General features: G+C 37.1%; 1 protein-coding gene across 4 annotated transcripts in view; it reads left to right on the top strand.

The window, feature by feature from the left end:
* DENND1B (DENN domain containing 1B) overlaps nucleotides 1–16,842 on the top strand; it is a 244,789-nt gene that overhangs the window by 165,441 nt on the left and 62,506 nt on the right. For all 4 annotated transcript variants that reach the window (XM_073356748.1, XM_073356747.1, XM_073356749.1 and 1 more), the window contains 3 exons: nucleotides 1,174–1,219; nucleotides 4,635–4,736; nucleotides 14,981–15,106. In XM_073356748.1, coding sequence (XP_073212849.1) covers nucleotides 1,174–1,219; nucleotides 4,635–4,736; nucleotides 14,981–15,106 — 274 coding nt within the window. The remainder of the gene's footprint in view (nucleotides 1–1,173; nucleotides 1,220–4,634; nucleotides 4,737–14,980; nucleotides 15,107–16,842) is intronic.

Below are 16,842 nucleotides of genomic sequence, written 5' to 3'. Positions count from 1 at the left end.
GTCAGTGTAGCTAACTCTAATTAATTTCTCCCCATTAGTTTTGTCAATATTTTCCCCTGATATCAAGCATTGGCTGTAGTCCTATGGAAATTAAATTCAAGTAAAACGATGTTATTAATTAGTACAATGGGTCATATGTACTCTTTAAGTGATGCTCCTTTCTCTAATTCCCAATGATAGCATTGCTTTAACTTTTTCTTTGAGCATGAAGTCTTAGTATGCATCCAATCTTTCTTTTGATAATCAGTTTACTTGTGAGACTGAATAAGCTACTGGTTTGGAAAGATATAGAAATGGTGATAAACCCTTTTATCATCTCAACTTGACTACAATATCTTACTGATACTGTACTCTCAGAGGTCTAAATCTGGTGGCTTCACCTGAATTGGAATGCATCATTTCATGTTCTATTTTGGGTGGTTGTTGGACAGCGTATAGTTTCTTGTCTTAGTTCACCATTGAAATGACAGACTTATGATATGGAATGAGAGACTTACGGTATAGAGTTTAAAACTCCCAATAACAAAGATAGGCATTAGGATCTGGGCTAATGTAAAGGGGTAAGGCCTGGATTGTAGCCACAAAGCATAGAGAACCCAAACTGGCATCACATCTTTATGATATTTATGGTACAATATGGTGATGTAATCATTCCCATTATATCAGCCAAGAGGAACACATTCTCCAGAATGGCAGATAAGTCTTCTTAAATCAGCTTTCCTCATGCAACTCTCACTCTGGAGCCAAACTTATGGAGTATGGGCTCCCTCAGGTTAGCACTACAGCTGTGTCTGCTGAACCTGAACTTGCGCTACTCAGGTTAAGTTCAAGCCAAGTCAAAGAGATCTGATTCAGGCTGGCTAGAATGTATGTCCCGCCAAGCTGCTCAGCCAGCCTTACACATCTGATTTTATCTGTCTTAATTCCCATAGTTGGGTACTGTGTCTTGAGTTCTACAGAGTCCGCTTCTGTTGGAGATTTAAAAACAGAATAAATTCCTCTGCTTAATTTAGACTAAAGATGTGTATGCTCAGTACCGCTTTAAATGGTGAAAACCAGTTGGAGTCTGCTTTATGTAGAGCTTTTCTATATTTGTTTATCATATTATGATGATGAAGATACTGGTGGTTTGTATTTCAAGAAAAAATGATTTTTTTCCATTTTTTATTTCAGTGCACCAATGCCGTATCTAATTGGAGTCCACTTAAGCTTAATAGAGGTGAGTAATTTTCAAACTAACCTTTATATTTCATATGTGTGTGTGAGAATGGAAAAGATTACAGGGGGCATTATTTTTCTCCTCATGGAGAAAGGATTGGTGAGCATTTTGTCAATTGTTTTATTAAGAACATACATATTATAGAGAATAATTTTAATGAAGTTCCTTAGAGAATGATTACCAGTTTAATTAGCATAATGAAATGACTGACTTCAAAAACTGGAAGCAGCATGGAAGTAGAAATGTCCTTGGTAAAAGTTGTGTTTTCAAATGTGCTATGTGGATATTCAGGGCTTGCATTATGTGCTTTTGCTTATACTTAGTTTAACTATCTTTGTATGAATTTTCTTGTGCATTATGTTAGGTGTATTTGACCTCCTGTGTAAAATAGAGTATACCTGCTTTACTAGTCTTTAGTGGAAAGTCAACTTAATTAACATATGTCTACACTGCCTAAAACACCCATGGCTGGCCAGTGTCAGCTGACTCAGGCTTGCGGGACTCGGGCTGCAGAGCTATAAATTTGTAGTGTAGACATTTTGGCCGTAGCCTGGGCTCTGGGGCCCTCCCCCCTCATGGAGTCCCTGCCCATGAACCTGGACTCCAGCCCAAATCTGAATGTCTATGCTGCAATTTTATAGCCCTGCAAACCAAGTCAGATCACATAGGCCAGCCACAAATATTTTGTTGCAGTGTAGACATACCCTCAGGCTACAATACTTCATTTAATAGAATGAGAAAAAAGGTTGAAGAAACTGCTGCTTTTCATCTCCTTGTATACAGTTGTCATCCCATAAACTATTATGGAATCTCTAACCTTTAAAAAAACTTAGAAAAACTGGTTCACTAGTGCTGTAGACATTGCAAATGTGCCTGAATGCTTAAGTTTTTTCTGATAACAAAAATAATGATAATAGTAAATTAAACTGTCATTCAGTAGTCATGGAAGATTCAGGTTAATTTTAGGATGGTTAATGTAGAATTAATGTAGAATGGAACTTCATGTTCCATTTGAGTAAATTTGCAGAGTTCTAGGCATACTTTGTGGAGACATTAGTGCATTGATTCGAAGGAGAATTTTGATAGTGCAATCTCACATTTACTTTTCCTTAAGTAACCTTCATTAGCTCACCTCATAATGTTCCCTGTTTGCTAATCTGTGAGACAAGAATTCTCCGAATGTGTATCTTTCTGAGACAAAGTGAATGGGGTAATAACTTTTATTGGACCAGCTTCTCTCTCCCATATTCTTGCATAATAATGGAGTTTGTGAAAATAAGTAAAAAATAAAGAGGCAGATTCATGTCCTAAAGTATTTAATAATAGGGTCACATGCTAGGTTGTGTACATTTAGTAAAATGAACAGCAGACAAATCTCTGGTTTCAGACACTGTCTGTCAGTGTAGTTAATTGGGGCAGAAGACATTGGAAAACCTAAGTTGTACTGTTTTACCAACAAGATCAACTGTTTAAGGAAAGCAATGTCAGGAGGCAGTGGGGAGGGCAGACACTCGCTGAGAATTGGGGCAAAGGGATGAGAGGGGGAGCAAGGGCAGTTCCATAGCCTACTCCAGACTGGATAGGGGAAGAGTTTTTATTTCTGGTCCTATGGCAGTTCCTTGGTCGCTGGTGCCCTGTGTTTCCACATTCCATCGGCGGCTGGTCTCCTGTATGCTGATGCGCCCTGCCTAGATGCTGGTGCCCTGTCTCCCACTCCATCCTGGTGGCACACACATGTGCTCCTGGGCCTAGTGTCTCCTCTAGGACCCTTGATGGCCCAAAGACTGACCTGGCTTGGCCAGGGAGTCACATGAGCAGCCAGCTCCCCCAGCCAGCTCAGGGCATAAGCTGTATCACCCCTGTGTGGTCGCTGCCCACCAACCCTGGATGCCACAGCCTCTACAGCTAGTCAAGTGAAATAAAAGAGGAAGAGGATAATTGTTCCTACATACTCCCCAACAGGTGGTGGGCCTGATCCCATGCCCCATGGCAGCCAGTCCAGCTCTTCTTCCAGGCCCACTCTTATTTCCCCCTTCCTTCCTGTTGTGTGCAAGGGGTTAGAAACACACCGGGATTCTGCTCTTGCCTCTATGAGGTATTGTGTGGCAGAAGACATGGCAGGACAGAAACATACATCAGCCCCTACAATATTTCCATTGTGGTGGCACTAGTGCCTCGTTGACTTCCCTGTTCCATCGCTCCTGATGATAGAAACAACTACAAGTTCACCTGATCTGCTTCCTGTCATTTATAGATTTCAAATAATGATGATACCTAACGTTTTTGATTTTACTTTAAAAGAATGCTAACAGTTTAATTTGATATTTAGTTAGTGCTGAACCTGTTGACTAGTCCTTTCACAGTAAGGATTTTGAGATCATTTGCTTTCCTCTTCTTTATATTTTATGCCATGCCCTTCCCATCTATAGTTCAAATGCTATTCAGCACCTTCCTTTGTTTCAGTAGTAAATGAATTGTAGCTGCAGCTGTCTCACCAATCGTCATGCTCTTTGGCTGGCTGGCAGACAATGCTATTCTGACATACTGATGTAAAAGACGTCGAACTGCTGTAGCATTATGGTCACCCAAATCATTTGTTCGGCTCCCGTGATAGAGTTTATTAGGCAAATCTTCACATTTTGTCCTCATTGTAAGCTTAATTTTTTTCTTTAAAAATAAAAGGCAAACTGGGTGCATATATTATGTCACAGATTACAGGATATTCATTTTACCTTTTATAATTTCCCTGAAATTAAATGGTGATTGTGTACTGTTTTTTAAACCCAATTTTGCCACTTTCACAATCTCCATACTACTTGGGGCTACATAATTCATTTGTGATTTTGAAAACTTTGAAACACATAAAGATAGGTACTAGGCGTAAATATCATCAACCAATTGTTAAAGTATAATGCTGTGTCCCCTAAGTGCCCATTCATAGTTTCATCCCACATTATTTTAGTACTGGGGTGAAAATAAACAAATGAAAACTCTTTGAACTGATTAATATTTATCCAAACAGTTTCAGCATGAAGGATCCAATCGCACCTTCAGTTATATCTCTGCAACCCCATTGCCAGCAACAGGATTGCGTGGATGTAAATTGAGGACAGAAATTGTTTAGAAAAATATCTGAATAAACTTACGGATTTTAATTTTGAGGTTCCATACAGTACATTCTGCTATTTCAAAGTGTATGCAGTTTTTGCACTGTTGCTGTTCACTGAAGAGGAAAGTACTTTTTAAAACTTCATATAATGATATCCTTGATCCAAAACATGAAAATGTTGCTTTTTCATTTATTTGTAAATTGTTATAATCCTCATATAATCCTCAGTTAAGCATAGAAAATTGTGTAATTTTTGAGGACAATGTATTAAAATACGAATACCCTCTTGCATTTTTTCTTGAACAGAGAGTAAAAAATAGATCACTGGAGGATGTGGTTATGCTAAATGTTGACACAAACACTCTAGAAAACCCATTTAATGACCTGAACAACCTACCTAGTGAAGTGGTAAGTCTGATGGGTATTTCATGTTGTTGTTGTTTTTTTCTTTTCTAGTAGCTTGAATTACTAATAGTGATTTTTGCCTGCTTTTGCTAACTGAAATAAAAGGAATAAGGAAAAAAAGTACCAGCTGTGGCCCCATATTTAAGATTTTAACTTTTTTTGACAGTTGAGGAGATGTTGAATGGAACATCATATTCCTTATTGTAAAAGCAGGATCATAATTATAAAGCTAGCTGCATTCATTAGGCATTGCTGCTTTAAACGCAAGAGTCTCTTCATCTCATCTTAATCATTATATTACAAAGTAGGCATTTCTGTCTGCCTAGTGGCATGTCTTGCAAAAGAACGAGAGAGTTTTTGAAGGCAAAAAGAAGAAGGGGGCCAATTATCGGCTTCTGCTTCCCTGCCACCTGCCAGCACTTTTCCTTTTAATTAATGATCTGATGGCACTGGTCAATATAATAAGAAATGCTTGTACAGTTGGGGTCAGAAAATTCAGGCTTTGATCAACTTCAACTTTCTGAAACATTTATTTGTTTTCTCTAAATTATTTCAGTTTTATTTTAATCTCTTCTATCCTGCTGAGGGTCGCATGAATGAAAACCTACACTGTTTGTCATTTGCTCTGGCAGAGCAAAGACTGCTTACTTAGAATTCTATTTGTAAATTAAACTGCTAACCCAGTTTGTCATAAAAGACATCTGATCCTTTTGAAATGACGAAAACTGTCTTTTGTCTGTAAAGGATGATAAATTAAGTGCCAGTTCTTTTTGGACTTTGATCTTGCAAAGATTTTTTTTTCCCCTGCTGCTTATAATGGAACATATTCTGTATTTCATGTTAAATACTCTCAAAAATGCATTACACTTACCTTGCTTTTCCTTAATATAGTGCTGAAAGGATACCCTTTTGATACCAATGTGTGTATTTCAGGTTTTAGATATTCAAGATATAATAGTAGTATGCTATTTTAAATGTGTGTCAACAAAAAGTATTTTATAGAAAGGAGTGAAATCAAATAGTAGCCTGTTTCCAAAATAGCAATCTTTTTAAAACTCAGTATTTTAACCAAACTAAGGCACTACAGTGACTGATGAGCCCTATCTTTCTCTCAGTGGTAATTTGTCTGAGTACAAATGTAACAGAAAGCAAAATCCCGATGCATACATTAATGGTCACAGATAGTTTATTTTAATATTACTTTCTTAACTTTTTTGAGATAATGAAGGCATAGTTTGACCAGATAAAGTGTCAAATACAGCAATCTCCAAGATCTAATAAAAGAATTTGATATTGTTTATATTTAATCTGATTGTGGTATATTTGTCAGTCATTTAAAATGTATTGTATTTTTTATAAGAATAACAAGTTAAATCAAAAACTACCAGTCATTCGTTGTTGTGTCAGTAAGTCTGGCTGACTTTGCATTAAGTGAAAAATGTTATTTTGTTGAGGTTAGAATATATGCCATAAAGCATATGTCCTTTGTGACGTGATAGTTAGATGTGAAATTCAGAATTAAGCGTAATCTTCAGTTATAGACCAGTATTGTAAGTGACAACGATTTCAAATTGTAAAAAAGGAGTGCACACATTGAAGGAAATCTGTTTGTTTTTAAACATGCTTATCAAAATACTCTGATTAGGCAGGCTGGATTAAAATAAAATTAGTGAACACAAACTCCCATACTTTTAGAGGTATGCTGTCCCCCAGGATGTGTGCGTGTAAGTGCTGTTAATGTTAATAAGGGTTACCCAGGCACATAGAGTGCACAATGGACTTTTTATAAAATACAACATTCCATATACAGTATGGAACAAAACAGGGAAACTGTGTTTTTATAGATGTCTCACTTGCCAGATTTTATTGGAACATATTTTTCTGGATGAAACAAGTTTTAGTAGGTTACTTTATATTTTGTTTGAGTCTCCCCATCTCTTTCTGACTTGAGCAGTGAAACAGTTTTCTGTGTGGAACTAATTTGTTAATTAAAAACACGTACAAATGTGAGTGAAAAATCCTAAACAAAGGGTACAGACAGTATACAGATTTGGCATATAACATGACCGGGGAGAGCAAACTGTCTTTCATTCGTAAGAGAAATTACAATTGCTAATATATGGATTTTGATATTTCAAGTATATTATAAACAATATAGAACAAAAATGATAGATCAAATTGAAAAGATCACAGCATATATTTGCAGATGTAAACATATAAATACATATAAATAAAACCCACAAATGTACAGACAAGGGTAATAAACCTTTTGATGAAAAAATATATAATCAGGAATAGCAATTAAGAGTGTTAAACCAGAACAAACTGCTGAAAGTATAAAGGCAGCTTTAAGTTTACCATCCCCCTCCAAAAACTGATTTCAGACAAATTAACAAGCCACCATAATAAATTTAACATTTTCAAAGGATGTTCTAAAACTGTCTCTTGTGTCTAAAAGGAAATTGGATAACAGCTTTCTTAATCAATAAGCCTGAAGATAATGTTTTCAGTGGCGAGGCATATAACAGTTTAGCAAAGTCTAGTAATACAACTATTAAAATGTTAATATTTCTTGTATTGTGAATGGATTTCTTAAAAAAATATAATATGAAATCTAAAAAAATTACTATTTGATATTATGTCTAATTCATTATAATTAACTGAGATTTAAAGGACCTTTTAAAATCATTCACTTAAGCATTTAAATTATACTTACAGGCTAAATAACTTTCTGTGCATGTGAACTCTATTATTTTGTCAGATTGACCAGTGGTCTTGACTGTTCAAAGGTCAGCGGTCACAGTTGTCCTGAATTACCAGTCCTTTTTTCATGTGGACCCTCTGCTGCGTTGCATGCTGTAATCTTCTTAATGGCTTCATTCCAATATTCACACATAATATTCTAGATTTATTGACTGTTAGAAATACTACCATGCCAGTAGCAGTTCCGCTATTCCTAAGGTATTTAAAATTGGAAAAATAAATCAATGCAAGACTTTCAGGAATCCTTTGTTTTCCTTAAGGGGGGAAAAAGCCTTCTTCCTGTCTTCTAACAAGAACACTTGTTTTTAGATTTCATCATTTCACTATAGATTTGTCTCATTTCTTTAAAGAAAAATAAGCAGCTATTTCAGTAAGAGTAAATTTTCTAATACAATAGTCCTTAGAACACCATTTTTTCTTCTTGTAAGGCCTTATAAGTTTTCAGTGGTGGTTGAGACTCCAAGAACCTCAAAATTATAAATGCTGTGCCCAATCCAGCAGTGACTTACACACATGCTTAACTTTGTCAGTGGGACTACTCATGTACTAAGCATGTTCTAAGCATGTTCATAAAGACTTGCAAGACTGATGTCATGTGTTTAATACCATGAGCAGTTCCATTGACCTCAGGATTGGGCCCTCTGCTTGTCTTGCTGTGTGTCAATGCTTTGCGAAATATTTATATGACTTGTGGAAAATTATGATTTCTTTAATATTTTCTGCATTTTGTTAAATAATGGTGTCAAGTACTAAAAAACTATAGAGCAACTGAAAGAGAGATGGTCTGTATAGCATTTAGAAACTACAATGCAGAACAGTACCTATATGTGTCCTTTTCATCAAGAATTATATTTTAGATACGTAAACCTGTTTCAACACCGTAAATCCACTCCATATTTGATAAGTAGACGCTAATTTATTCAGAAAACTGAGTATTTGCTTTGAATAGTAGTTCTTGTGAATGTTGTTCCTCAAAGTACAAGTTAGTTCTGTTGTAAAATAAAGTGTGATTAGTTCCTAACTGTGACACTGATTGCATTAGTCAGAATATTTAAATTTTTTTACTTATGAAGTGTGAGTAGAAAAATGTATTATAAAAATAATTATTAATCCATTAGAAATTCAGAATGGCTGGCTAGCAAAGTAGGCAATATTGTGAGAGCCAGTTGCTTACGTGCAGAGATTTTTACAGTCATTTGGCATCACAGTGAACCTTGGTATACCTTTAGAATTTAGAATATTAGGTTAAAAATTACAGCATTCTTTGAACCCTATTTGGTTTTGGAAATATCTACATTTAAGCAGATACCTGTCATTGTTAAAAATAAGTGGATATTTAATGTTTGATGATGAAGGGCTGAGATGTCCAAAGTCTGTGCGTAGAGAAACTCTTAATTAAAATAATGATCTCCATATTCTGAGGTTATCTTTTGTTTAAGTAAATTTGTTTTAATCTGCCCTCCACTTCTGTTCTTTAGCCAATCCACTTTCTCACTGCTCGTCACTTGTCTTATTCTTACAGTGGCCTGATTTAATAGGAATGCTGATTGAAACATAAGCAATTCCCACTCATACTGGAATAATATCTTGAATATCCACCTGGGAGATTTGAGAACTCTGTGCTTAGGTTTGTAGAGAAACAAACATGTGATTTGTGTCAAGAGGCCTGTGACAAGTTTATTTTAGAGAATTTACAATCAAACTTTAAAGGAATACTGGATCCAGTCCGGCAGTCTCTGAAGCTCTAATCCTGCAGGCCAAATTCATGCAGGTGGTTTCTGAAATCAGTGGGACTATTCACCCAACTTTGATTCTGTAAACATTTGAGCACTTGGTTTACTTAGGTACTATGGAGTAGGGGCTATGCACATGTATAAGTGTTTGCAGGATCAAGGCCTGGGTGAGTAATCCCATTGATTTCAGAGTGACCACTTGCATGAATTTGGCCTGCAGGATTGAAGTTTTACAGACTACAAAGATTGGATCCCCTATTCTTTTAAAGTTTGTTTGTAAATTCTCTAAAGTAAACTTGTGAAAACTTTTGTAAATTTTGGTGCAGGACTGGGTCCACAGTGAGATTAAAAATAAGCGTTTTAAACTATGTTAACAATTTAAATGATGAAAACTGAGAAAATTTTATGAATTTATTTTGCATCATTCATTCTGTTTTTACTTTTATATTTCTTTCTACTTGGGCAATAAAAAAAAACTAATCTGTTTCACTTTTATTTCTAGTCAGTTTCTTGTCATCTTTACTTTTTTGCCCTCATGCACTATGTAGCCCAAAGTATGTGGGTTGCAAGAACCCCAAGGGAATGTTTCAATTAAAAATCCTCCCAAAATGTTTCCATTGGAATATTAAATATAAATGATTATTTATATTGATCATAAAATATTTATTTATTCTTCTTATGAAGGGTGAATTTTGGCTTTAGTCACCTTTACAGGGTTCATTGACATATATCAAGCAATCAGGGTACAAGTCACATGTATTTAAACTGATGATATTTTATCCTGAGTCAGTTGCATTTTTGAAAGTTTAAAATCTTCAGGGAAATACAGTGATTATTTCCAAAGTTGTGACACATTCTTTGCTTACCTCTTTAATATGTCTAGATTTTACGTTTCAGAATGTCCCAGCATGTGGTAAAAAGCACCAGCCAACCAACCAGAAACCCCGACAGTCTCTTGATGATATCCTATTAGTTCCAACTTTTCCACATCTCTGCTTTACCCTTGCTTGCTAGTGTTTAACAGTCAGTGAAGTGACCTTCCCAAGAGGATCCAAGAATGGTCAGGGCAAGATAAAGATAAACATTTTGCTTTCAGTGCAGTTTAAGAACCCCATCTCTGACTGTCCTAATGGATCACTAGTGTCTCCTGGAAGCAAACTTGACTGTTCTTCCTGCCTCCTGTGAATTGCTTGATTCCAGTTTTAGCTTTTGTGGCTTCCTGAGCACCAACTGCCATACAAGCTACATAACAATTCACTTTCAACCTTATAACATGTTTGATTTTGTTACTGACATTGTATAAATATACATTTGAAATTTGTTAATCTTTGTTTTATCCATTTGTGTTACTAATATTGCCACTATCATGTCACCCCAGGTGATTCACATTTCCCCTCTTTGGCTTACCACCTCTCGCAAATTATTTTTCCACCTTTCCCTGTTAACATGCTCCAAGATTCCACCCCACAGCCAAGTAATTGAAATTAATCCTTTCAGGAGCACTTCACAGCACCTTTCCCCTCCTCTGTTCACACTTGAATCACTCCACAAGTACTGATCTATCCTAGTTCAGTCTGGCTTACTTTCAAGCTTCTCCTTTGTTTTAACCACTGCTTTCTTTAGCTAGGTTCTTTTTGGAGAACCTTGTGCCGATACCACACCAATGACACAGTTCTTGTGGGGACACTGCTAAAGAAGCTCTTGCCACTGCATATGGTCTGTGGGAAAGACCTGAACTACTGGCAAACCATAATTGCCAAGAGTGGGAAGTCCATTATGATCTGGTGGAGCTACCCCTTGCCTGTAGCCCAGTGTTCTTGGGGAAGGTGGGAACTTGTGGGAGCTTCCCTTGAACTATAAAATAATCTTTTGGAGGATAGATTTGCCTTCATTAGCAGTCTGTATGGGAGCTGTTAACCCAACTCTTACGGCTAGAGCACAGTTTGTCTTGGAGTGAGTAGAATTCTTACCATATTTTATAGGGGAGTACCTTTGCCTTTATGCTGACACACCCTGCTCTTATTTATACCAGATAGATCCACGAGATGGTGAAGTTCTCCCATGTGTATAGCTTACTAGCTTACTTCTTACCATACAAGGCTTTGACCATGTTGATTGCTTATCTTTAATGTCTCTGATTGACTGAACATACAGGCTGGTCCCTCCCTCACCAAGCTTTATTTAATCCTTACATCCTTTCTCCTCCCTCACCTCTACCCTTACACATCTTCTCTTCCCACAAGCTCCCTTATCTCCCATCCAACTCTTTCTCCTGTACTCACTGCAACGTTGTCTCTCCTCTCAACAGAAAATGTACCTTCCCGTGCTCTTCAGTCTGTCATTGCTGACTCTATGTTTTGTCCTTGCTTACAAAGATAGTTGGGTGGGTGAATCATCAACATATATCGGTAATCTCTAGCTCTCCCATCCATCCATATGAAAAAATAAATAGAGACATCAAGATCCATGTATGTCATGCCAAAGCAACATGCCCTCCCTTTTAATAATCCATGCTCTCCCTTCTTCTGACATTTCCATTGCTTAATTTAATCATTAGTGATCTTTAAACTTGGAGCTTGATTATGCAAGTGCTTATGCATGTAACTATACTATGTTTGCAAGATGGGGGCCTTAGATAGTAAGCGCTTCAGGGGAGTGGTCTATTATTTTTAAATGTCTGTAGAGCACACCCGTGGCACTGCAGAAGTAATAATCATATTTAAGATAAATTTATTACTTGGTTAACCTTGTGGTGAAGCTGGTGATGCATCAACAGAGTGTGGTTTATCCCTTTTTCATCAGTGAGGTAGACACTTGTGTCAGGTGCTAATTGTTCCATGTGGCTCAATTTTTTCTTGCAGCAATACTTCTTTAGGACTCTGGGCAAAAAATAAGTATCAGTCCATCAGAAGCTACATTAGAACATTAAGGGTTGTCCTCTAGTTTGGATAGCTGGATCTTACATTGGGATGAGGAAGGAGTTGCCTAAGTGGCAGTCCACAAAGGGATTCTGGCTCACCACCCAGAATGCCTCAGAGAGATGAGAGGCATATGTGACAGAAAGGGAGCTGTAACACCATTTCAGATGGGTGCAGCATAAGGTCCTCCATTGTTGACCTTTCTTTGCAGGCTGATGTATAGGGAGTAAGCCTGAGGTCTTATTTCCTCTGATCGTCAAGTTCACTGCCAGCACTAAACACTCCTTGTTCTTGTATATGGCAGCTTGAGCCCGAAAGGTGCTCAGCATTCTGGCACTTATCCAGTAAAACATTTTAGCACATAAATAGCTTAAAACCATGCATAGTTCTATTGATTTCAAGCAGTAAGGTAAATTACACCTTTCTCACCAGTATGTAATAGAATGCATTCTTTAAAAAGGTCCTGTCTCAATAACCATTTTTACCATAAACCAATGAATTCAGTTGACATAATTATGTTGAAAACAAAAGTCTCCTAATTCATTATTTGGGAGGTGAGAAATATTTTCAATTACATTTTAAAATGTCTGAGCTTTTTGTAATACGTTTCCATTTTGTGAAAACCTGCCAGATTTTTATTGTGTTTATTTTCTGTTATTGCTTTTGCTCAAAAAATGAACCCCTAAGATTTGTTTAAAAAATTAGACCAAATACTCTGTTTTAAAGAGTGAAATTTCAATTTGATGAGGATCAGCTTTCATATGAAAACACACAAGACATGACATTATACAAAAAAAAATTAAATTCAATATGCAAAATTTTGCTGTCCAAAGATGGCTTGGAATCACATGAACATTTTTTCACAATTTTTTTCACAGCCCTATTTATAATATATAATTTACATGAATGCAAATTTTTCTTTTTAAGGAGGAAAGGGGGTAAACTTCTGTCTCTTGCATTTAGGAAATGTTCTACTGGATTTAAAAAAGTGGAAATCTGGTTTTCATTTTTGACAAACCAGGTTTCTATACACTGACCCCTGCTCTCTTATTTCAACATTAGTGAAATATAACTGTAATTGCTGACACATCTCTCCGTTTAAAAGAACTTATGCATGTTTTTACCCTTGAATTAAATAAGCTTCAATTTTAATAACTTTCAAAATAATCAAACTACAGAACAAAGAAAGTGAAATGACAAGCATTTATTTTTGCAGCCTTGAACTGTGTAACTGTTTCTTGTACTCGCTCCTTTTTTTTTTCTTTTGAGGTGTAAGTAAAAATACTTAAATGAGCATTGGTGTTTGCTCTCCATGGGCTAACTGAATCAGACTCTAAACTTTTATCTGGATCTATGGAGCTTGGATATAAATTGAAAAGATCACAGCTATGGGGAGAAGACCTATACTGTAAAGGCCTTTCTGCATAGATTATGAACATCAGAACTCAATAATTTTTTTTCAAAACTATAGTTATAATTGGACCCAATGGGGGTCTCTCTCTTTGATCAGATCATAGTAACTGTGACTTTACAGTGGAAAATGTCACTACTGTGAAGGTTTATCACCTGTAGAGCTGGTCTTTTCTCTGATGCCATGTTCAGTTCTCATTAGCATTATTCAAAGTTTAGTTGTTAATTAGGTTGACACTTCAATTACAATAATCATCTACAAGAACAGTCATGACTGCTTGCATAAAGAAACAAAAAGATATTCATTCTTGCATACATTTATAAAAGAATGAAACCTGTTTTGGTGATACTTTGTGCTTATAAGGGTAGCCTAAATGTTCTGGTTAAAGAGTAACCCAACTGAAAATAAATGATGCTTTGGACAGAATCTGATAACTTATGTATTGTTTTGCAAGGCACTTTGCAATAAAAATTAATATGGAAATACATCTTCATAATAATTGCAATAGATTTTTTTCTCCAACTGTCTGGTATTCAGCTTCTTAAAACAAGAGTGGAAGAACTGCTCTTATTAACTGCATTCACACATCTTTCTTGTTTTTAGGAATATCAGAATAATTCCAAAATATATGATCTTGCTCCAAAGCTTCCTTAACTAAAGAATGGCCTTTTAATCTAATGTTACTCATGCCTTCCAGAATTGTACAATCAGAACTTGTTTACCACATAAAACAGGGTAGATCTTCAGAAATCAGATGCTGGAATTAATGTTTTTCTTAATGCAGGTGCCTCATCACTAATAAAAGGGTGCTATCCCCTTCCTTCTCCATCCCTTTCACCCCCTCCACCCCATTCAGATGTTTTATTCCTTAGGCCAATTCTAAAGACACTGCACTATTGAATTTATACAGGCTTTCCCCAACTAGCAAACAATAGTGGCAACAGCTCCCATGATGCATGAAAAATGATGCATGCTAATAAGTTGGCAACAAAAAAACTAAAATTGAGAGGTAAGTGAGCTGGAAGTGCCCTTAAAAAATAACCCTCCACAGCATAAATGAAAGATGCCCAACTGGCTTCATCTCAGACAAGCAGACACATGTTATGATTGCAAAAAATCTGCAGAAAAGTGGCTCACAAGCAGTTTACTGTAAAATAATTAAAGCTTATTTATGTCAAGAGGCCTTGGGAAAAAAAAAAGAGAGCATTAACCAATTTACATTAGCACTTTACCATCATCCCCTGCTTTCGTTTCAATTAACAGACCAGCAGGTGCTCTTTGCAGTTAAAAAGATAAGCTATCGAGGAGGAGGATGAATTTTTGGCTGACCTGTAGACACTGTGGTTTGCCTGCTGATTGGGTTCATACCTTGCTGTACCAATTTCTGAGGTGTTAATTTAACTGTTCCTCTCTGTCATACAGGTCTCAGCCTTGAAAAATAAACTGAAGAAGCAGTCTACAGCTACAGGTGATGGAGTAGCTAGGGCCTTCCTTAGGACACAGGCAGCATTGTTTGGATCCTACAGAGATGCACTAAGATACAAACCTGTAAGGCTTTTTATTATTTTAATTTGTTTTCCTTTATTCATAAGAACAGAAACTCATTATTTTGCTATCTGGAAGAAAAGTACTAAAGTCTTATCACAATCTTAAGGGTTTCAAAAAATAAAATGTCCTAAATGTTATCTTAAACTTGATAATAAGGTGGTAATCTAGAAGTTGCTTCTTTGACTTTTGAACCTTGAGCATCTGAATGATCTGTGTTTTACTTACAGTAGGTACTTGCCCGCCAGCAAACTACTTTCCCTTTGTCTCATTCATTGAAACAACTAAATGGAGCTCTAATAAAGAAACTACTTGTATGACTCACTTAGGATTATTGATGGACTGCAGGAACTGACAAAGTTGGGAAAGGGGCTGGCTAATTTGGAGGTTGGTCATTTTCTCTACTTAGAATCCACCAAAAGTGAGCTTGGTGGAAGCCAAGAATCTTTTACTACCTCCTAGCAAAGGCTTGGAATCATCTAGTGGAACTGTTTTAGGTCTGGCTGTGTCAGGAAGCAGGGCCTGCAGAAGAGCCAGTCTCCTGGCAAATTAAGGAGCACAGCTGGCCGATAGTAGGCTGCCTGATTGGCTACACTGACTGATTGGTTAGAAGAGGAAGCACACCAGCTCTTCAGCTCTGCAGCAGAAGCTCTTCAGCAGTTGCTCAAAATATTTGCCATGGGCTTGTGTTAGTGCCTGCCAATGGCCCCAGCCTTGTGCCCGCCTTCCCTAACTCCAGATAACCTGCTCCTGATTCTTGGCTTCAGTTCCTGATTCTCTTCTCTGGCATCTGGCCTCTGCTTCGGTCTTTGACACCGGGCTCCAATTCCTGACTACCAGCTCCTGCTCTAACCACTCGGTACAACTGCCCATGCCCTGGTCACTGACAGGCTGTTTGGTGAATCTAGCATGCTCATGACCTGTGACATTCCTGCTTTGATATCAGTAATAGAGCAGGAAGGGATGAAAGCCCAGTCTGTCTTAGCAAAATTTCAGAATGTGTGTGTTTCTGAGGCTCAATTGGTGCTTCATAGACTGGAGCTAGCATGGATCTTTGTCTTTTCTGTTTTGTTAATGCTAGTGGAATAATGCTGAGCCTATTGCTGACAGATGTGGTTAATGCCTATCAAAAGATGGCACTTTCACAGCTGCAAGTAGATGTTCAGAGAAGCAGCCTACTTAAAATACTTTCCTCTAACACTGACTTATTTGCAAACTACTGATTGGTCTCTCCGTTTGGGGAAGGATAGTGAGATCATGTTGGTTTGGTAACTCCAGTATTATCATGATCTGATATTTCTGACACTTCTGTCTAAATTCTGCCTGCTTGATGTCCTGGATTCAGCTCTAGTTAACAGAATTGTTAGTGATCTTATGATAGACATGAGGGATCTGTCCTTTGAAATCTGACAATCTCCGATTCAGATGATCACTAGATGTAAGAGGGTAGGCTGTGGTTCATGATACTAATAGGCAGAATTGTTTGTTGACCTCTGATTACACTCATTCTGGGATGTGACATATCAGAAGTAATGATGGGTGCCTTCTTGTTGCAGGCTGTCTTGTTTGTTGTTGACCTTTTTCGTATTGACCCCTCACTGTAATTCTGACTGGCAGAGACAAGGCAAGTGAGGGAATATCTTTTATTGGACCAAGTTCTGTTGGTGAGACAGACAAGCTTTCGAGCCACACAGAGCTCTTCTTCAGGTTTTCTGTGTGGCTCGAAAGCTTGTCTCTCT

This window comes from Lepidochelys kempii, chromosome 8, assembly GCF_965140285.1.
Source record: "Lepidochelys kempii isolate rLepKem1 chromosome 8, rLepKem1.hap1, whole genome shotgun sequence".
NCBI lineage: Eukaryota > Metazoa > Chordata > Testudines > Cheloniidae > Lepidochelys > Lepidochelys kempii.
This window is presented reverse-complemented; position numbering and strand designations above follow the sequence as displayed.